The following is a 23,757-nucleotide window of genomic DNA, read 5'->3' as shown; positions in this document are numbered from 1 at the left end:
TAAGCTGTGTGTGGTACTAAGAAAACGTTGTACAAAAGCCACCAAGAAAATGCACTTTTCACAGCTTGTAATACTTTTTACAAAACAAAACAAACAAAAATTGTACATCACGCTTACCTCTTCCACTCATCTACCGTGCCGCCGCTGAAAGTCGTCTTCTTCGTTTTTTGACGGACAAAAAATTCGCCCACTACCGCCACCAGGAGCGTGAACCGATACTACAACCCACACGACATTAAACAAACCAATCAAAATCTTCTGTTGGTTTGTACAGCCCAATTGCAGCTTAAGTCCAACCCACTTGCGGCTGGTCCACCCATAGATATCATATAGAGACTAGATACCCTATTGGCCGAGAAACACGGCCGCCATCTTGAACCGGTCGTACTCCTAGTTTCGTTGCGTAGCAGCAGTTAAGATGCCAGAGCACTGTGGAGCATTTTCTTGTTCTAATCGGCGAACCATCGCAAATAGGGTCAAGGGGATTACTTTTCACAAGTTTCAACATTTACCGCACTATTGGTTGTATTTTGTGAATAGAATACTACCAGATAAATGAGAAGGAGCAAGGATCTTTGACATTACTACTGGAATCGTAGTCAGCTAACCTTAGCTAGGCTATGTTTACTGCACCGGCATGGAGAGGTGGGGTAAAGTAATAATTACAAGAACGTCTCGGTTATCAGATACAAGCATTCAACGGCCATGTACGTTAGTATAAATATATATTGGTAATTTCATTTGTGTTTGTGCACGTGATTTCAGGAAGCAATGTAATACACACATGAGCGAGTGTATGTGAGAGCGAGTGTGTGTGTGTGAGAGAGAGAGAGAGAGAGAGATAGTGTGTGTTTGTGTGTGTGAGACAAATCATAATAAATTGTTTCTTAAACTTATTAAAATACCTTACTTTACTGTAACTATCTGTTTTGCTTCTTTATCATATTTATAGTGTGTGATTTATAAAATACCTTATATCCTACATCACATATTTTGATTTTGGACGTCTGGTCACTTTATATCTCATATCAGAATGTTATATTACTGTTAAGTATATTAAATGAATATTAATTCCTGCTATGAATATTAAAATATGCCGAACCATGTGTCCTGTATCATAGCTACATATGACCTTTGCAGAAAAAAACCCGCGTAAAAATCAGTTCGGTTTTAAGTGAGGTATGATTAATTAAATGCGCTGACAGCTCATTGCACCAGCCAAACACATTACAGTGAATGGAGCGGGTGACCGGTTTAAGATGGCGGCCCCACCGCTCGTCAGCGCCAATAGTAGCGGTCGATAGTATAATATGATGTCTAATGGTCCACCCATTTGCAGCTGGCTCCGACCTCGAAAATTGCGGAAATGACTGTGATGTTTTGTTTTGTTTTGCTTTTGGTCAGCAAAGTACTCGGCAAAACTCGTCACACAATTTTAACAACAAAGAGAAAAGACGATATATATGCTACGATTTGAATGTGAAATGTTATTTTTGACATATGTCTAACGTTAAGCTTTAGTTAGCCTACTTGTCGTGGAAATACATTTTCACATTCATAAATACTTTCACTTTCACTTTTTAATTTTTCAAAACACTTATTTATTATGTAGTGGAAAAGTGTTGAAAATGACGGCCTCTATTTTGATCGCTTTGTGTGCATTCTTCGTGGCTGGTAAGACATTTAAATTGTTCAACTCTCTCTTCCATAGCCTAAACGATAAAAACAAATAATGCTATGCTATGCAAATACCACAGGCTACATAAATGCACAATAATAGGCATAGAAATAATAATACAGTGTCCAAAAATCGATTTCAATAATAGCAAAAAGCAGTGTTGGGGAGAGTTACTTTTAAAACTGTGCACTGCAGAATTTACCCTCCAACCCTAAACAAAGTCACCTAGGCTATACCTGTGATTTTCTAATGATCCTGAAGACAGTGATTAGCATGCTCAGGTGTGTTTGATTAGGTGTCGAGCTAAACTCTGCAGGAAAGTAGATCTTGTGGGCCAGATTTGAGGATCCCTGCATAACAATGGACCTTTCTCACATTTCCGGGTTTCTCAGCAGCGGAAGTCGTCATAGCTGGGTAAAATCCGACAGCAGTGAATGAGAGGGTACCACAAATATATTTTTTGCATTCCCATTTGCTCAAATAGCAAAAGAAAAACTCCACGATAAATGACGACTGCTATGTGCATTATTACATCCAACAACAAAACACCTCAGTTGCTATGGAGACATTCTTGTCTACACCTGTTCCGGCGTTGAAACAATGGTGGACGATCAGTCAACGATCGTGGGAAGGGCCTGGGTATGTGTGACGTCACACAGCCAAAAATCTGTAAATGGCTTGATTTGAAGAAAAAAACAAAACAAAACAAAAAAAAAAACACTAGATGGATTTTTATCATTATACACACACTGGTTGTGGTTGTACACAGACTGCCAAGACACATTTCAGTTCAAACAACATGTAAAAGTGAATTTTGCCTCCAATGACCACTTAAAAATAATAATAATAATAATATTTTATATTACTCATGAACAACTAGCACATGTAAACTTTTGAACTGCTTCATTTGTGTTTAATCTTGTCTTGTGATCAATATGAAAACATTTATTATGTGAGGTTGATTAGTCAGGGCACTACTATAAATAATATTTTAAAAAATGCCTTAACTTTATTAAATTATTAAAATTTTGCATATTCTGCAAATGGTATGTAATCATATGATCAGAACTGTTATGAATCATGATGTGTGTTGTGTGTTCATTTAGGTAAGGCGATCCATGAGACTCATGTATGTTTGTCTAATGAGTAAATGTGTGAATCAATGATGTTCTTCTGCTGTTTGGTAGCATGTTACATTATGAATCCAGACATATTTATTTATCTAATATCTGTAGAAAAACAATTTTACAGCACTTTTCTATTGTATAATTTTGTTTAACTAATAATAACTGTTAATTTCTTTTTCAGGTGTTTATACATATGGAGTGTCACAGTCTGTGATGGAGGGAGAATCAGTGACTTTACCCGCTGGTGTTGAAACGAACAAACAAAAAAGGATAAGATGGTATTTTAATGAAATTCTCATCGCTGAAATCAATGGAGATCTCAATTATAGCTGTACAGATGTTCAGTGTAAAGATGCTGATAAGAGATTCAGAAACAGACTGAAGCTGGATCATCAGACTGGATCTCTGACCATCAAAGACACCAGAACCACAGACTCTGGAGTTTATAAACTAAAGACAATAAGAAACAGTGAAGACAGCGTAAAGATCTTCATTGTTACTGTACATGGTGAGTCATTACATTCATGCTGCTGCTTCTGTGTTGCTTGGTAGCCTCTCTTCTAAACATTCCTGAACTATATTACTATACAAAATGTAAATTATTTAAATTATGAAATTATAATGTTCTTGTTTTATGACACCTTGCCAGGTATATGAAGTAATTATTTTATAAAAGCAATTATCCCTGTAAAGTTTTGAGGCACTCGGCTCTGCATTGTGCTCAGCGACGCCACTTGGCTGTTTTAAAATCACTGTAAACAATGGCCTAACAGGCTTATTGCTTTAATTTAGTTCAGTAAGATTTAAAGTTAATTCATTTTTAGTCTTAGCAGTTAGTTTTGTTTCATAAAGAGCTGTGTATGTGTTTTGGTCTAAATTAAAGGGATATTTCACTAGTGTTGGGCGATATGGTCATTTTTCATATCGTCATATCGCTAGGCTGTGAGATCGCCGATACACAGTATTATCGTGCATGGGTGAATGGGGGCGTTTCCAATGAGGAGGAGAAGCCTAATCCTCATTTGCGCGTGTGTGTGTGTGTGAAGTGCGACGCTGAGGTGAAATAGCGGGCAATTTGATAATAATAGCCCAATAATAATAGGCCGCCTAATAATAATAGTTTTATACATTAATAGAATGAGCCTAATATCGTCTTGACTATCGACAAAGACATCAGCTTTCGACAATATCTCTGCCTATCGTCGATACAAGATACTATCGTCTATCGGCACAACCCTATATTTCACCCAAAAATGAAAATTCTGTCATTAATTACTCTCCCTCATGTTGTACCTTTTGTTCATCTTCGGAACACAAATGAATATTTTTGATAAAATCAGAGAAATTTCTGTCCCTGCATAGACAGCAACGCAACTACCAGATTCAAGGCCCAGAACGTTAGTAAGGACATCGTTAAAATAGTGACATCAGTGGTTCAACCATAATATTATGAAGCTACGAGTAATGACTTTATTAACCAATTTCTTCTCTTTCATGTCAGTCTTCAATGCGTGTTCACGACAGCACCAAGATGCATATGTGTGCATTCCTCTGCTTGCAAACAAGGCTGTGTCAGCAGCACCACATGCATGTATTGTGTGCTCGTGAACATGTGGTGGAGACTGACACTGAATTCCTTTGATCTATTCCTTTTATTAAACTAAAAATGTATTTGGGGTGTCAACTCGCATCTACTTTCAAGGTGAAGCATTTGGCATTTTCACAGCATGTTCCTGTTGTGTCATTTTGTTTGGCTTATAATAACTGTTCATTTCTTTTTCAGGTTTTTCAGTATGAATACAGAAGGAGAGTCAGCATTTGTGATGGAGGGAGATTCAGTCACTCTACACACTGATGTTAAAACAAATCAACAAGAAAAGATTAGATGGTATTTTAATGATGCTCGTATAGCTCAAATGACTGGAGATCTCAGTTATATCTGTACAGATGTTCAGTGTAATGAAGGCACTGAGAGATTCAGAGACAGACTGAAGCTGGATCATCAGACTGGATCTCTGACCATCAGAGACATCACAACCACAGACTCTGGAGTTTATTGTCTACGTATCAGCAGCAACAACAGCATCAGTGAAAAGATCTTCATTGTTGCTGTATATGGTAAGTCATTATGTGTAAAAACAAGTCATGTACATTAAAATATAGTGACTTTTTTTTGCTGGGATGTTGTGGTTTTCTCTTTCTGTATATTAGTTCATAATAGGTAATTTTGTCAAAAACGCATTTACTGTTGAAGTGGAATTTCATTGTGATTGAAAACATTGCTTTTCCATTGGTTATTTATTTATTTTATCATTTAGTCTTGTTTGTTTTTTTTTTGTTTTTTTTTTAATTAATCAGGAATGCAAAGTGCCGAGGATTTTATTTTTAAAAAAAAATGCTTATGAGCTAAATTGTGGATAAATGTTGGTTTTTAGACAAAGTAAAGAGGATTCCTCAGTTCTCTCATGTTATGTAGTGTTTTCCCTCAAAAAGGTCCTCCAGCAGCTGTTGGTTTGTGTTTCAGATGCTCCTGATGCTGAACGAGATAAAATGAAGAGAAAGTCAGTGAAGGAGGGAGAATCTGTTACTTTAAATCCTGGTGAAATTAAAAACCTGAATGGTTTGATGATGTGGTATTTTAATGACATTTGCGTCGCTGAAATCACTGGAGATCAGAGTAAAATCTGTACAGATGATCAGTGTGAAGATCCTGATGGAAGATTCAGAGACAGACTGAAGCTGGATCATCAGACTGGATCTCTGATCATCATAAACACCACAATCACAGACTCTGGACTCTATAAACTACTGATCAACAGCAGCAGCAGAATCAGTATCATAAAGATATTCAGTGTTACTGTCGCTGGTGAGTATCATTAGTCATTCCTTTGCAGTTTTAGAAAACAGTTTCAAATATGTAAATCAACCCAGTGAATGATTTCATTGTGGGCTATTAGAAAGAGTGAGCTTTGGTTCAATATTATAATATAACTGAGATCATCTCGATCACCTTCACATGCTTATCACATTGAGTTTTGTTACATGAATTTTACCATTTTATTGTCAGTCTATTGTTAGTAATGACAGAAATGCATAATATTAGTCAGTTGTCTTGTAAATGCTGCTGTCTCTTGTTGCTGTTTTACCTGCTGTTCCTCAAAATCCACCAGATTTATGAAATAAATCAGTATCGTGATCACCTAGACAAGTGTAAATATCAGTCAAAGGTATTGCTAAAATTGATTATTAATCAATCTCTAGATATAATGATTGTCTGTCTTTAGCTGTTCCAGATTCAAGAGTGTCTTCAGCTGCTAAAGAACGAATACATGTTGTTGGTGTTCTTCTGCTGTTTACGGCTGCAGCAGCTGCTGCTGTGATTTACTGTCTGAAACACCGGAAATCTACACAAGCAGGACGAAATGGCAAGCATTGCATACAGCTATATTGACAAGATTAAATTTGTTCCAATTAACTCAAGTATTGTGTGTTTAATTTAATTTGTTGTTTTTTAAACAGTCATCATTAGGCTGCACAGTTACAATGAGGTGAGATACTGTATGTCTTTCTATCTGCAAAAATGATCCGCAAAGCTCACAATTATAAGTCTTTCTGAGATTTATGTGTATATGTAGTTTTATTCAGAAATTATTACATACAAAACACTGTTAAAAGAATATGGTGGAATTCTCTTTTAAATGTATGTAATATGTTATTGTATTAGTAAACAAAAATATTATGATGTTTTTGGATCTCTAGATTAGTTTATGGTGTGATCAGCGACGATTAGAAGCTTTAGTTAATCAGACTATTGCATTAATTTTCAATGGATTCGGCATTTTGTAAATCTTATGAAATGCATTTGTTTCTGTTTCATAAACTGTTTGTTTTATCAGCAAGAAAGTCATGGTTAAACATAAAAGGCTTCACCATATGCATGTATGACGAAGCACAACAAAAAAGAAGCACCAAGACATTTACTAAAATATGTATTAATAAAATACATATATGTTGTTGGACTTCAAATTATTTCCTGAAGAACATTAACTTCTAATGAGATACATTTACAGAAAAAATAATAACAGTAACGTTATTGTGTTCAGAAGACTGAATGTTCATTCTTCCTCTTACCAGATGACAAATTTGTTCTTGTTATCTATTTAATATCTATAATTTGTGATTTTACCTGCTACTTTCACTATGTTTATGTGTGACTGAATCATCAATTCTGATCATTTGTTTTACCTTCTGTGAATGTGTTCTTGCAGGAGAATGGTGTTAAACACTCGACTCCTTATCAGAATGGGTTTTAACTGATGACTGCTGATAATGGGACATCACAGTAGCATTAATTATGATTATTTGGGTAACTTAGATGGGAAATGAAGGAGAGGAGTGGAAAAAGCTTAAATTCTTATCACTCTCAGAGAAGTGGTTCCACTCAGTACCAATTCTGATATTTTCTGCTTTGTACTAAATGTTTTATAGTTGAAATGTGTAAAATGCATTATTCCTTCTATTTTGTTTCAACATGTAGCACATTGGAAAGTAATATACTGTAAGCATACTTAATATACTGTTATTTTTTACTGCCAAGTGTGTACATTCACTTTCTTTGTTCAGTTCCTGTTGCCTTAAGGTGACGCTCACTACTTTATTACTTCACATTATCTGTCCATTATAGATATTTCAATTTAAAAATGTAAAGTTGTGTTGGATATAAGTGTTTGTTGAATGATTCAATGTACATATAGATGTTTGTTGTCAGTCTCAGTCTCCTTCAGTTATGTTCACGAAACATGTTTGGCTGTGTTGTATTTGTTCAGAGTTATATAGTTTATATATTATTATATTTATTATTATTATTATTTTATTTTTTATTTTTATTTTTATTTTTTATTTTGTGTGTATATTAGAATATAATCACTGTGTGATTGAAATAATCAAACATCGCTTAAGTTTTCTGCATGCTCAGTCCGGACTCTATCACCACATTCCAGGACAGGAAAAGAACAGCAAATATATATACACGTATGTATGCATGTATGTCCCCAGTTTTAAACATCATCTGTTTGTCTGAACAAGGCTCCTAAATGTGCAAACATCTGTTTCTTTCTCAGGTTTATCCTGTTTGATGTGGATTATGAGATCTGTTCCACTGAATGAGGAAAACAGTCTGTAAAGTTCACCCCATATAACTGTTGTGTAATGGAAATTAATTTGAATGATGTTTGTTTGCACATATGCTATTAAATATACTGTAATAATGAGTGTGTAATTGAAATCTGTGTTTGTTATTAAATGAGTCTGTTATAGAAAAAAAAAAAATAAAACTGAAATAAGCAAACATTAATTAATTTCTATTGTTAATTTGTCTACTTTTTGGAATGTGATTTCAATTCGTGGGTTAAACTTTCATCATTCACGTTTTAGAATGTATCCTTTGACTCGAGCAGCAACTTACTCAACTTAATCCTTAACGATATGAGCACCATATCTAATCAGTTGTCATTTTAAAAGCTTTTTTGTGTATTTATATTGGATGAGGGTGAAGGCTAATTTTGGAAAGGTGAATTCCTGGTTATGGCACTAGATGGTGCTCTAGTAAAGTATACATGCTTGTCTTGTACACTTTTAAGGGGTTAGTTCACCCAAAAATGAAACTTCTGTAATTAATTACTCAGCCTCATGTTCTTCCAAATCTGTAAGACCTTTGTTCGTCTTCAGAACACAAATTATGTTATTTTTTATGAAATCCAAGAGCTTTCTGACCCTGCATGGACAGCAACGCAACTGACACGTTCAAGACCCAGAAAGGTAGCAAGGACATGGTTAAAATAGTGCGTGTGACATCAGTGGTTCAACCGTAATGGAATAAAACTACGAGAATACTTTTTATAATACTGCGCTAAGAAAACAAAAATAACTTTATTCAACAATTTCTTCTGTGAGCTCTGACAGCATATGTAGTCCATTTTACAGCAGGATGATTTGCAAAAGCAGACAAAATGAAATATACATTCATTCTAAATGCATTGTTCATTTGTTTTACTGTATAAATGTATATGATGCTATATAACGAGGTATTACATCTGCACTGAATGTAAATAGTTTACAATGAGTTGGAGAAAAGTTCATTATATCATGTAAAAGACCAAAAAATGAATGATCAAAACTTATTGGGGACATCCCATACTATATGTACACCTCGTATGAAACTATTTCACTGCAGCTTTTTAGATATGTGTGACGTCACCTCTACACCTCTACAGACCTTATTTCTAATAAGTAGAAAAAGAATGGCTTTATCTAGGGATAACCCATACTGCATCTTTTATATGAAACCATATAACTGTTGTCATCAGTTTGTCATTATAGTGTTAATCACTGGGTCTTAGTATCTGCTGGAAGGAGTTTAGATCATAGAGTGATCATTATGACTTCGGTCTAATGCTTCAAGCCTACAAGGACACTGCAGTGACAAAATGCAGGAAATCAGAAAAATGGGAAATTAAAATGCAGCTAAATATAACTGTTGGATTTGGTCATTTTTGTAGTGAAGCTCCATTTTCTAAAGCAGAATGTCAAATGTTTTCATACGAGTCGGAATGGAAAGAAAAGAAAAAAAACTTTCAACCACACACGCCATTGACACCTCAAACTGACTCTCACACAAACATCTAGCAGATACAAGCTCATGCAGAACATGTTTGTCCAACAGATAAAACCACATATCTGTACAGATGTGAATCAATGAGACCACAGCAGGGTCTCCACTGCTTTTGGTGAGCATTTTGCATCTACGTTTTGCAGGTTTTTTTAAATGATATTTACACACATGGTGTCTTTAAGAATAACATGAGAATTCTCCAATGGGCCATATGATTTAGATCTGTTAAAAGTCTTTGTACTACAAAATAAATACTTTGGAGGAGAACATTTCATGAATCCATCTTCAATTGCCATGCTTCAAACCCCTCAGAATGATCCTGCTGTGACGTGGTCATGCTACTCCCAAAACTCTGAAGCTGAGGTTGTTGCAGGGGTTTCAGAGGTCTTGCACTTAGAGAAGGATTTAAGTTTGATCATCTTCTCATGGCAATAGGTGCATACTCAACATGATCTTCCTTTATAACATTCTGTGAAAACACACACACACACACACACACACAATAAGAGATGAGTGAGAAGTATAATACTGACAAAAGTGTGACCCTTTGTGCAGAGAAAAACAAAACAAAAAAAAAAACATGTTCTGTTATAAAGCAGGTTTGACTGATTTTAAAAATGCATTTGCTTTTGGACTGTCGTGCAAACCTGGAGAAACGTGCATCATTGTGACTTTCATTTCCTGAAGGCTTCAGTTTCCTGTGAGACATTTTAACACAGCGAGTTTCTTCTAAAATGAACAAACACTGTTCACCGCTCAAAACAAACATGTTCAGTCCACTTAAATTTGTAAAATGCAACACAATCTTTTTATTGGGACTATATGAAACATGTTGTTTACAACCAACTGGGCAGCACATCTGTAAATAATCCTCATTTCTTGGCGTGTGTGTGTGTGTGAAGTGCGACGCTGAGGTGAAATAGCGGGCAATTTGATAATAATAGCCCAATAATAATAGGCCGCCTAATAATAATAGTTTTATACATTAATAGAATGAGCCTAATATCGTCTTGACTATCGACAAAGACATCAGCTTTCGACAATATCTCTGCCTATCGTCGATACAAGATACTATCGTCTATCGGCACAACCCTATATTTCACCCAAAAATGAAAATTCTGTCATTAATTACTCTCCCTCATGTTGTACCTTTTGTTCATCTTCGGAACACAAATGAATATTTTTGATAAAATCAGAGAAATTTCTGTCCCTGCATAGACAGCAACGCAACTACCAGATTCAAGGCCCAGAACGTTAGTAAGGACATCGTTAAAATAGTGACATCAGTGGTTCAACCATAATATTATGAAGCTACGAGTAATGACTTTATTAACCAATTTCTTCTCTTTCATGTCAGTCTTCAATGCGTGTTCACGACAGCACCAAGATGCATATGTGTGCATTCCTCTGCTTGCAAACAAGGCTGTGTCAGCAGCACCACATGCATGTATTGTGTGCTCTCGTGAACATGTGGTGGAGACTGACACTGAATTCCTTTGATCTATTCCTTTTATTAAACTAAAAATGTATTTGGGGTGTCAACTCGCATCTACTTTCAAGGTGAAGCATTTGGCATTTTTCACAGCATGTTCCTGTTGTGTCATTTTGTTTGGCTTATAATAACTGTTCATTTCTTTTTCAGGTTTTTTCAGTATGAATACAGAAGGAGAGTCAGCATTTGTGATGGAGGGAGATTCAGTCACTCTACACACTGATGTTAAAACAAATCAACAAGAAAAGATTAGATGGTATTTTAATGATGCTCGTATAGCTCAAATGACTGGAGATCTCAGTTATATCTGTACAGATGTTCAGTGTAATGAAGGCACTGAGAGATTCAGAGACAGACTGAATCTAGAGAATCAGACTGGATCTCTGACCATCAGAGACATCACAACCACAGACTCTGGAGTTTATTGTCTACGTATCAGCAGCAACAACAGCATCAGTGAAAAGATCTTCATTGTTGCTGTATATGGTAAGTCATTATGTGTAAAAACAAGTCATGTACATTAAAATATAGTGACTTTTTTTTGCTGGGATGTTGTGGTTTTCTCTTTCTGTATATTAGTTCATAATAGGTAATTTTGTCAAAACACATTTACTGTTGAAGTGGAATTTCATTGTGATTGAAAACATTGCTTTTCCATTGGTTATTTATTTATTTTATCATTTAGTCTTGTTTGTTTTTTTTTTGTTTTTTTTTTAATTAATCAGGAATGCAAAGTGCCGAGGATTTTATTTTTAAAAAAAAATGCTTATGAGCTAAATTGTGGATAAATGTTGGTTTTTAGACAAAGTAAAGAGGATTCCTCAGTTCTCTCATGTTATGTAGTGTTTTCCTCAAAAAGGTCCTCCAGCAGCTGTTGGTTTGTGTTTCAGATGCTCCTGATGCTGAACGAGATAAAATGAAGAGAAAGTCAGTGAAGGAGGGAGAATCTGTTACTTTAAATCCTGGTGAAATTAAAAACCTGAATGGTTTGATGATGTGGTATTTTAATGACATTTGCGTCGCTGAAATCACTGGAGATCAGAGTAAGATCTGTACAGATGATCAGTGTGAAGATCCTGATGGAAGATTCAGAGACAGACTGGAGGTTAATCAGACTGGATCTCTGATCATCATAAACACCACAATCACAGACTCTGGACTCTATAAACTACTGATCAACAGCAGCAGAATCAGTATCATAAAGATATTCAGTGTTACTGTCGCTGGTGAGTATCATTAGTCATTCCTTTGCAGTTTTAGAAAACAGTTTCAAATATGTAAATCAACCCAGTGAATGATTTCATTGTGGGCTATTAGAAAGAGTGAGCTTTGGTTCAATATTATAATATAACTGAGATCATCTCGATCACCTTCACATGCTTATCACATTGAGTTTTGTTACATGAATTTTACCATTTTATTGTCAGTCTATTGTTAGTAATGACAGAAATGCATAATATTAGTCAGTTGTCTTGTAAATGCTGCTGTCTCTTGTTGCTGTTTTACCTGCTGTTCCTCAAAAATCCACCAGATTTATGAAATAAATCAGTATCGTGATCACCTAGACAAGTGTAAATATCAGTCAAAGGTATTGCTAAAATTGATTATTAATCAATCTCTAGATATAATGATTGTCTGTCTTTAGCTGTTCCAGATTCAAGAGTGTCTTCAGCTGCTAAAGAACGAATACATGTTGTTGGTGTTCTTCTGCTGTTTACGGCTGCAGCAGCTGCTGCTGTGATTTACTGTCTGAAACACCGGAAATCTACACAAGCAGGACGAAATGGCAAGCATTGCATACAGCTATATTGACAAGATTAAATTTGTTCCAATTAACTCAAGTATTGTGTTTAATTTAATTTGTTGTTTTAAACAGTCATCATTAGGCTGCACAGTTACAATGAGGTGAGATACTGTATGTCTTTCTATCTGCAAAAAATGATCCATAAAGCTCACAATTATAAGTCTTTCTGAGATTTATGTGTATATGTAGTTTTATTCAGAAATTATTACATACAAAACACTGTTAAAAGAATATGGTGGAATTCTCTTTTAAATGTATGTAATATGTTATTGTATTAGTAAACAAAAATATTATGATGTTTTTGGATCTCTAGATTAGTTTATGGTGTGATCAGCGACGATTAGAAGCTTTAGTTAATCAGACTATTGCATTAATTTTCAATGGATTCGACATTTTGTAAATCTTATGAAATGCATTTGTTTCTGTTTCATAAACTGTTTGTTTTATCAGCAAGAAAGTCATGGTTAAACATAAAAGGCTTCACCATATGCATGTATGACGAAGCACAACAAAAAAGAAGCACCAAGACATTTACTAAAATATGTATTAATAAAATACATATATGTTGTTGGACTTCAAATTATTTCCCTGAAGAACATTAACTTCTAATGAGATACATTTACAGAAAAAATAATAACAGTAACGTTATTGTGTTCAGAAGACTGAATGTTCATTCTTCCTCTTACCAGATGACAAATTTGTTCTTGTTATCTATTTAATATCTATAATTTGTGATTTTACCTGCTACTTTCACTATGTTTATGTGTGTGACTGAATCATCAATTCTGATCATTTGTTTTACCTTCTGTGAATGTGTTCTTGCAGGAGAATGGTGTTAAACACTCGACTCCCTTATCAGAATGGGTTTTAACTGATGACTGCTGATAATGGGACATCACAGTAGCATTAATTATGATTATTTGGGTAACTTAGATGGGAAATGAAGGAGAGGAGTGGAAAAAGCTTAAATTCTTATCACTCTCAGAGAAGTGGTTCCACTCAGTACCAATTCTGATATTTTCTGCTTTGTACTAAATGTTTTATAGTTGAAATGTGTAAAAATGCATTATTCCTTCTATTTTGTTTCAACATGTAGCACATTGGAAAGTAATATACTGTAAGCATACTTAATATACTGTTATTTTTTTTACTGCCAAGTGTGTACATTCACTTTCTTTGTTCAGTTCCTGTTGCCTTAAGGTGACGCTCACTACTTTATTACTTCACATTATCTGTCCATTATAGATATTTCAATTTAAAAATGTAAAGTTGTGTTGGATATAAGTGTTTGTTGAATGATTCAATGTACATATAGATGTTTGTTGTCAGTCTCAGTCTCCTTCAGTTATGTTCACGAAACATGTTTGGCTGTGTTGTATTTGTTCAGAGTTATATAGTTTATATATTATTATATTTATTATTATTATTATTTTATTTTATTTTATTTTATTTTATTTTTTATTTTGTGTGTATATTAGAATATAATCACTGTGTGATTGAAATAATCAAACATCGCTTAAGTTTTCTGCATGCTCAGTCCGGACTCTATCACCACATTCCAGGACAGGAAAAGAACAGCAAATATATATACACGTATGTATGCATGTATGTCCCCAGTTTTAAACATCATCTGTTTGTCTGAACAAGGCTCCTAAATGTGCAAACATCTGTTTCTTTCTCAGGTTTATCCTGTTTGATGTGGATTATGAGATCTGTTCCACTGAATGAGGAAAACAGTCTGTAAAGTTCACCCCATATAACTGTTGTGTAATGGAAATTAATTTGAATGATGTTTGTTTGCACATATGCTATTAAATATACTGTAATAATGAGTGTGTAATTGAAATCTGTGTTTGTTATTAAATGAGTCTGTTATAGAAAAAAAAAAAATAAAACTGAAATAAGCAAACATTAATTAATTTCTATTGTTAATTTGTCTACTTTTGGAATGTGATTTCAATTGTGGGTTAAACTTTCATCATTCACGTTTTAGAATGTATCCTTTGACTCGAGCAGCAACTTACTCAACTTAATCCTTAACGATATGAGCACCATATCTAATCAGTTGTCATTTTAAAAGCTTTTTGTGTATTTATATTGGATGAGGGTGAAGGCTAATTTTGGAAAGGTGAATTCTGGTTATGGCACTAGATGGTGCTCTAGTAAAGTATACATGCTTGTCTTGTACACTTTTAAGGGGTTAGTTCACCCAAAAATGAAACTTCTGTAATTAATTACTCAGCCTCATGTTCTTCCAAATCTGTAAGACCTTTGTTCGTCTTCAGAACACAAATTATGTTATTTTTATGAAATCCAAGAGCTTTCTGACCCTGCATGGACAGCAACGCAACTGACACGTTCAAGACCCAGAAAGGTAGCAAGGACATGGTTAAAATAGTGCGTGTGACATCAGTGGTTCAACCGTAATGGAATAAAACTACGAGAATACTTTTTATAATACTGCGCTAAGAAAACAAAAATAACTTTATTCAACAATTTCTTCTGTGAGCTCTGACAGCATATGTAGTCCATTTTACAGCAGGATGATTTGCAAAAGCAGACAAAATGAAATATACATTCATTCTAAATGCATTGTTCATTTGTTTTACTGTATAAATGTATATGATGCTATATAACGAGGTATTACATCTGCACTGAATGTAAATAGTTTACAATGAGTTGGAGAAAGTTCATTATATCATGTAAAAGACCAAAAATGAATGATCAAAACTTATTGGGGACATCCCATACTATATGTACACCTCGTATGAAACTATTTCACTGCAGCTTTTAGATATGTGTGACGTCACCTCTACACCTCTACAGACCTTATTTCTAATAAGTAGAAAAAGAATGGCTTTATCTAGGGATAACCCATACTGCATCTTTTATATGAAACCATATAACTGTTGTCATCAGTTTGTCATTATAGTGTTAATCACTGGGTCTTAGTATCTGCTGGAAGGAGTTTAGATCATAGAGTGATCATTATGACTTCGGTCTAATGCTTCAAGCCTACAAGGACACTGCAGTGACAAAATGCAGGAAATCAGAAAAATGGGAAATTAAAATGCAGCTAAATATAACTGTTGGATTTGGTCATTTTTTGTAGTGAAGCTCCATTTTCTAAAGCAGAATGTCAAATGTTTTCATACGAGTCGGAATGGAAAGAAAAGAAAAAAAAAACTTTCAACCACACACGCCATTGACACCTCAAACTGACTCTCACACAAACATCTAGCAGATACAAGCTCATGCAGAACATGTTTGTCCAACAGATAAAACCACATATCTGTACAGATGTGAATCAATGAGACCACAGCAGGGTCTCCACTGCTTTTGGTGAGCATTTTGCATCTGCGTTTTGCAGGTTTTTTTAAATGATATTTACACACATGGTGTCTTTAAGAATAACATGAGAATTCTCCAATGGGCCATATGATTTAGATCTGTTAAAAGTCTTTGTACTACAAAATAAATACTTTGGAGGAGAACATTTCATGAATCCATCTTCAATTGCCATGCTTCAAACCCCTCAGAATGATCCTGCTGTGACGTGGTCATGCTACTCCCAAAACTCTGAAGCTGAGGTTGTTGCAGGGGGTTTCAGAGGTCTTGCACTTAGAGAAGGATTTAAGTTTGATCATCTTCTCATGGCAATAGGTGCATACTCAACATGATCTTCCTTTATAACATTCTGTGAAAACACACACACACACACACACACACACAATAAGAGATGAGTGAGAAGTATAATACTGACAAAAGTGTGACCCTTTGTGCAGAGAAAAACAAAACAAAAAAAAAAACATGTTCTGTTATAAAGCAGGTTTGACTGATTTTAAAAATGCATTTGCTTTTGGACTGTCGTGCAAACCTGGAGAAACGTGCATCATTGTGACTTTCATTTCCTGAAGGCTTCAGTTTCCTGTGAGACATTTTAACACAGCGAGTTTCTTCTAAAATGAACAAACACTGTTCACCGCTCAAAACAAACATGTTCAGTCCACTTAAATTTGTAAAATGCAACACAATCTTTTTTATTGGGACTATATGAAACATGTTGTTTACAACCAACTGGGCAGCACATCTGTAAATAATGATGATTTAAGTTACGTTTCTGTTGCGTTGTTGAGTTTTTGTGATCACCATTGTGCTGAAGAGTTGCACTTGTTGTTGCTTCACTCATTGAGAAATGACTGCACTAAAGCTAGAGATGATAATAATGCTTCCTTGTTCATTCCAATAATAAATTATATTTCATACACTAATATGTGATATTGCTACTGAGTGAAGAGTTCGTAACATGAAAGTTGAAGTGTAGTGTTGATGAAGTTTAGAAATCCTGCACTCTTTCAGAGTTTCTGTTTTTAGAGTGTTTCTGGCATTGAATGATGATCTTATGACTTTTATAAAAGTTGGATATGGTGTTGTGTTTGAAAAAAGCACAGTCACACACATCTAATTCTGACTCACTGATGAATTTATACAGAGACACATTACATAAATTAGGAATAAATTCTCTTACCGATTTCTGTGCTTTTCTTTTGTGGAATGTGGGATCAGCGTAAGTGATCTCTTCATCACAAGTCTGAACTGTTTTAATAATAGCAACACCAATAGATGCATTAAAACAACAAAACTCAATCTTAGCTGGATTAATTTCTTCATAACTTACAGAATGTGTTGTTAATATTAGGGCTGTCAAAATTCAATCATTAATGTATGCAATTAAATATTTAAAAGTGCAGCTTCTTAAAAAGCATTAACAACTTTAATTGTAACTGTTCCACACACAAAAAGTCCCTAACACAGTATGTGCTTATCTTTAAACTTATACAGACAGTCCTTATTACAGATTATTTATAAATCAAACGCAGACAGGATGTTTAAAGCTTTTACATTATTTGCAATTGTCATAAAAAATATTAATTTGTACACCAACAGTGCTGCATCTTTTCAATCTTTTCAAAAACGTTTCAATCAATCAATCATCTTTATACATGTATGATTATTACCATAAAATGTGAAAGCTGATTTATTATTGAAATAATGTAGATTTGCAATACTGTTTGCATTTTCATTGTGTTATGATGCAGTCTGAGAAGTGAAGAATCAGGTTTTTGTATGACTGAGATGAGTAAAGAGCTGTATTCAGTAGATATAGATATAGACATTTATGAGCTGAATCTACAGAAATTGCAAAAAAGCACATTAGTTTATATATGATTATGAAAATAATTGGCATTTAAATTGTAATTATGATAATTATCAAAAAATTTAACATTTATTAGTATTTGTTATAATATTTCTTAAAAGCAGTAGGTAACACTTGCCTTCTTGATCAGTTTTTCTGTGTCTTCTGCAGATGCAGAAGATTCCGACTGCAGCTACAATCAACAGAGATCCAACAGCAGCAGAAATCAACACTATCAGAGAGTCTGTAACAATAAACAGTGAAAGTGAATATGTTAATCTACAACAAAAGACGGGGATCAACTCAGTAAATAAACTGCTGCTGTACCTGCACATGTGTGACAGTGTTGACTGATGTCCAGATGTGTGGTCTGGCTGCTGATGGGATTGTTGAGCACACAGCTGTAGGTGTTGTTATCCTGATATTCCACCTCCAGAGGTAGAGAGAGACTGATGCTGAGATCAGACACACTGATGCTGGACAATAAACTGTTTCCTTTGTACCAGGAGAGAGTCACATGAACCACATTCACCACTGAACACAACAATGAACAATATGATGATGATGATGAAGATGATGAAGAACAGTCTCTGGTAATGTTAGGAACTGGCAGACGAGCTGAAAAACATGAGCATATACAGAAAGCTGTATAAAGCAACACAACATACTTATTTTCCATTCTGGGTACAGGGTGAATGTTTAGTGTGTTATTTGATTATGTAAATCTCAAATAAAAATATGAGAAGGTCAGGACAAACAGCGTTTCTACTCACCATAGACAGAAACATTAAAAGTTTTTGATGAAAAGTTCTCTCCATCTGTCTCTAGTCGATAGAGTCCAGCGTGTTCAGTTGTGATGTTTGTGATGGTCAGAGATCCAGTCTGTTTGTCCAGCTTCAGTCTGTTTCTGAATCTTCCATCAGGACCATCAAATGTGGAGAAGATTTTAGCCACAAGATTCGGTCCAAAATACCAGAGTATATCATCATGTTCACGTATTTCAGTAACATCAGTGTTTAGAGTGACAGAATCTCCCTCCATCACTGACACTGACACCGACTCACCAAACACATCTGGAGAAAATGAAGAGTTTTTTTTTTTTTTTTCACCACAGATTAAGACTCCTGTTGTGTTACAAAGCCTGAAATCAGCTGCTATTGAAATGTGAACTGAAAGAACATCACAACAGCAGCGGAGAGACAAAATTAATCATTTGGTCTTTAATTTGTTTTAAAATTATCTGGAGCTAACTCAGTGTGTAAAATTGTATAATTTACTGAAAACAAATACATGATAACTTCAGGGTGAAAAAAGACAAGGATTAAATATAGAAAAAAGCCTAATATTTAAAAGCAGCTCAGCCTCCATGCAAAGCATAACCATTTATATTCATTGTAAAATAAAATCCACTTTTTTATTACTTTTATGCCCTGCTGAAAATGTTAATGTAAAATAATAAATGCAAAGTTAGTAGATCTCACAATAATTACTCATCTGATGCAGATAGCAGCAAAAGAAAATGATCTATTTTAACAGCAGCAGCAGCTTTATTGCTCTGAAATGGAAAGCAATTATAAGCAATGGAAATGTTTTTATAACTTACCAGTCGGACTCCACCAGCAAAAACAGAACAAAACAAACATGTGAGACATTTCAGTTGTTCAGTGTCTGATCAAATAAAACTATTCACTAAAAACCCTCAACCTATAAGAGAATCCACCCACGAATGAGTTTGACCCTCCTTGTTCAGATGCTGCATTTGCATACGATTTTATGTTATAGTTCTTCTGGCCTTTATTAACACTGTTTTTAATTTCATTTTAACTGTTTTTAATGGATGAAGTTTGCTTTATTTTTATCAGTTATATATATATATATATATATATATATATACACACATACTTTTTGAAAGATAGATCTCAGACTGTTAATTGGCTAAAAGTAGAAGAATAATGCTGAGTATTAGATGAGCTATTCAATAGAAAAATTGAGCCTAACCCTTGTGATTTTAAAATGGTTGTATATATTTATTACATTTTCAATTGCTGTGTGTGGAACCAATGTTACAGCCAGCCGTCATCTCACAGTACCAGGTTCAGCTTCTGAGTCAATCTGAAAACTGCTGTGGTCGGCTTTCAGAAAATGTGGTTTGCTCTGTTGGTGGACAAACATCTTGTAGATGAGAGTGTTTAGTTTGCAGGTGAAGAGTTTTTTCCTGTCCTGCTGTTATGAGCTCTTTAAGACCCTTTAGTCCAAAAAGTACATAGTGAGAAACTTTTTCTCTCAAAGAGGGAGAGGAACAATAGCATGAAATTGGTTGTAAGAATGACTTAGGATTTAGAATTTGTTTAAAATTTATAGTTTGTTTATTTGATTTAGAAGTTTTTTTTATTTCAAAGGTTGTATTTGGTTGGCTTAATAAAGGTAAAACGGTTCCCTTTGTGTGCACACAGTCTTCAATTATATTACTCAAATATTTGTCCCCACCCACATTTTATTGTAAAATAATTGAATACTAACAGTATAATGAGAGGTGTTGTCACAAACTGAGCCGATAACCAAGGGTGAGAGGTGCAATGTGACTTTATTTAAAATGAATAAACAGGAGGTGAGGGAGTCAATGAGGGTCCAGGAAGGGGTAAAGAGTAATGTCCTTGGGAGTGAGTATCCGGGGAGCAATGGAAGTAATCGTAGGTATTCGCTGGAGTAACGGTGGAGTGTCACAGGGGAGATCTGAGGAGGAAGCACAAGAGAGTTACGGGAAAAGAGGAGCCTGGTCTGTGTTCAGGGTGTGAACCGAGACCGGACGATGAATGCCAGAGAGTGTGAGTGCTTTATGGGAGTGCTGATGAGGGTGCGCAGGTGTTGGTGATTAGAATGCAGGTGATTGCGATCTCGTGATTCCTGGTGATGACGGAGACAGTGACTCTCTGACACTACCCCCTCCAGGGCGGCTCCTGACGCCCTTACACGGCGACGGGGGCGACCTCGACCTCTGGGTGCAGGACGGTTAGGATGGTTGCGATGGAATTCCTGGAGTAATAGGGGGTCAAGGATGTCGTCCCTGGCCACCCAGGATCTTTCCTCAGGTCCATAGCCCTCCCAGTCGACTAAGTACTCCAGTCGGCCTCCCGCGCCGTGAATCCAGGATTTCGTGGACCTGGTAGATGGAAGGTTGGTCCAGGATGTCAGGAGGAGGCTCGTCCGGTTCTTGTGAATCTGGGGTGAGAGAAGAACAGGGTTTTAACAGGGACACGTGGAATGTGGGGTGAATTCGGTACCTGGGAGGGAGCTGGAGCTGATATGCAACCTCATTGATCTGCCTCAGAATCTTGAACGGACCTATATAGCGGGACTCAGCTTTTTACAGGGCAGGCGGAGTCGCAGATCCCGGTGGAGAGCCACACTCTATCTCCAGGATGATAGGTGGGAGTAGATTTACGGCGGGCATCTGCGAAGGCCTTATGTCTCCGCACTGCCCATTGCAGATGGACGTGCGCTGAGTCCCACTCTCTCGCTCACCCGGAACCAGTGGTCCACAGCTGGAACCTCAGACGGCTCTCCCGTCCACGGGAAGAGCGGTGGTTGGTAACCGAGTATGCACTGGAAGGGAGTTAGGCCGGTGGTGTCTTGCCTGAGGGAATTCTGTGCATACTCGGCCCACGGAGGAAACGGCTCCAGCTGTGTTGATCTTCGTAACAGTATGCCCGGAGGTACCGTCAAGTTCTTGAATCTTCCGCTCAGTCTGGCCATTTGTCTGGGGATGGTAACCCGAGGACAAACTCACTGTGACTCCTAGTAGGCGGAAGAAGGCCTTCCAGACATGGGAAATGAACTGAGGTCCACGGTCGGAAACGATGTCCTCGGGGATTCCATAATGGCGGAAGACGTTGTGAAAGAGGTGTTCTGCGGTTTCCATCGCGGTGGGCAAGCCTGAAAGGGGAATCAGTTTGCAACCCTTGGAGAATCGATCCACGACTACCAGTACACATGTGCTCCCGTCTGAGTCTGGTAAATCCGTCACAAAGTCGATTCCGATGTGGGACCACGGTCGGCGAGGAATAGGGAGAGGAGTGAGCTTGCCCACCGGTAGCTGACGAGGAGTGGAAGACATGGCGCAGACTGAGCAACTCTGGACGTACCGGGTGACATCACGGGACATACTGGGCCACCAGTACCGAGCTTGGAGGAGCGAGAGGGTCCGCTGTCTGCCTGGGTGTCCAGAGCCCGGCAAGGAGTGAACTGAGCCCAGAAGGGGTATCCGAAGATCCGTAGGGACGCAAGTCTTCCCTTCTGGGCCTCCCGGCGGAGCAGGTTCGGTGAGGGTGGCGGCTCGGATGTCGTCGTCAATGTTCCAGACGATGGGATTTACTATGAGGGCTGGAGGGAGAATCGGTTCTGGATCGGTGGGGGAGTCTGGTGAATAGATACGTGAGAGGGCATCAGCCTTGCCATTTCGGTTTCCGGGACGGTAGGTGATGGTGAAGTGAAATCGAGTGAAGAATAAGGCCCACCGGCTTGACGGGAGTTGAGTCTTTGGGCTTCACGGAGGTACTGGAGGTTCTTGTGATCGGTGATGACTGTGAATGGATGTTGGGCTCCCTCCAGCCAGTGCCGCCACTCCTCAAGGGCCAGTTTAATGGCTAGGAGTTCTCTGTTGCCGATGTCATAATTCTGCTCATGGGGTCAGTTCTCGAATAATAAGCGCAGGGCTAGAGGCTGGGAGGCTCGCCATAATGTTGTGACAATACGGCCCCGACGCCGGTGTCAGAGGCGTCCACTTCCACAACGAACGGCTGATCGGGGTTGGGATGGCGGAGGATAGGGGCCGTACTGAATGCCTTCAAGGCGTCGAAGGCTTCGTGGGCGCTGGGATTGAAGGACAGGGACTTGGGTTTTCCTCGGAGCAAGGTGGTAAGTGGAGCTGTGAGCATGCTGAAATCTTTGATAAAGCGGCGATAGAAATTAGCAAATCCTAGAAACCTCTGGAGTTCCTTGATCGTTTGGGGAATGGGCCAGGTGGAGACAGCAGATACCTTCCCCTGGTCCATCTGTATTCCTTCTTCGCCAATGATGTAACCGAGGAACTGTACCGTGGGGCGATGGAACTCGCACTTTTCCAGTTTGAGGTAGAGCTGATGGTATCGAAGCCTCTCGAAGACCTGCGCAACGTGGTGGCGATGGTCGGCCAGGTTCCGGGAGTATATCAAGATGTCATCAATGTACACCACGACGAAACGATGGAGGAACTCCCGGAACACCTCGTTCATGAACCCCTGAAATACTGAAGGGGCGTTGGCAAGGCCATAGGGCATGACCCGATACTCATAGTGGCCAGACGGAGTAATGAAGGCGGTCTTCCACTCGTCCCCTTTCCTGATCCGAACGAGGTTATATGCGCTGCGCAGGTCCAGCTTCGTAAAGATGCGGGCCCCACGGAGTTCCTCGAGGGCGGCCGGGACCAGGGGAAGTGGATAGGGGAGCTTGACGGTTTGGGAGTTGAGGGCTCTATAGTCAATACAAGGCCGCAAGCCCCCGTCCTTCTTACCCACGAAGAAAAAACTTGAAGCCGCTGGAGAACTGGATGGCCGGATATATCCCTGTTTGAGAGCCTCCTCGATGTATTCCTCCATAGCCCCGCGCTCCGGGATGGACAGAGGGTATACTCGACCCTTGGGGAGTTTGTACCCAGGCAGCAGATCTATAGCACAGTCCCATGGCCGATGAGGTGGTAGTTGTGTGGCTGCCTGCTTACAAAAGACATCCTGGAACGCCCTGTAATCAGATGG

General features: G+C 37.4%; 1 protein-coding gene across 2 annotated transcripts; it reads left to right on the top strand.

The window, feature by feature from the left end:
• Positions 1-407: 407 nt before the first annotated feature.
• Positions 408-14,686, top strand: LOC131535734 (uncharacterized). 2 transcript variants are annotated; one of them, XM_058768286.1, is made up of 8 exons: positions 408-707; positions 2,987-3,313; positions 11,118-11,453; positions 11,858-12,193; positions 12,613-12,753; positions 12,844-12,872; positions 13,597-14,364; positions 14,454-14,686. In XM_058768286.1, exons 1-7 carry the CDS (start codon positions 638-640, stop codon positions 13,654-13,656), a joined length of 1,299 nt encoding a protein of 432 aa, XP_058624269.1. In that variant the 5' UTR covers positions 408-637; the 3' UTR covers positions 13,657-14,364; positions 14,454-14,686. The 2 variants fall into 2 exon arrangements, with proteins under 2 accessions (XP_058624269.1, XP_058624270.1); XM_058768287.1 differs by lacking the exon at positions 408-707 and adding an exon at positions 1,338-1,674.
• Positions 14,687-23,757: the final 9,071 nt, after the last annotated feature.

Source organism: Onychostoma macrolepis, unplaced genomic scaffold (assembly GCF_012432095.1).
Source record: "Onychostoma macrolepis isolate SWU-2019 unplaced genomic scaffold, ASM1243209v1 Scaffold8, whole genome shotgun sequence".
NCBI lineage: Eukaryota > Metazoa > Chordata > Actinopteri > Cypriniformes > Cyprinidae > Onychostoma > Onychostoma macrolepis.
This window is presented reverse-complemented; position numbering and strand designations above follow the sequence as displayed.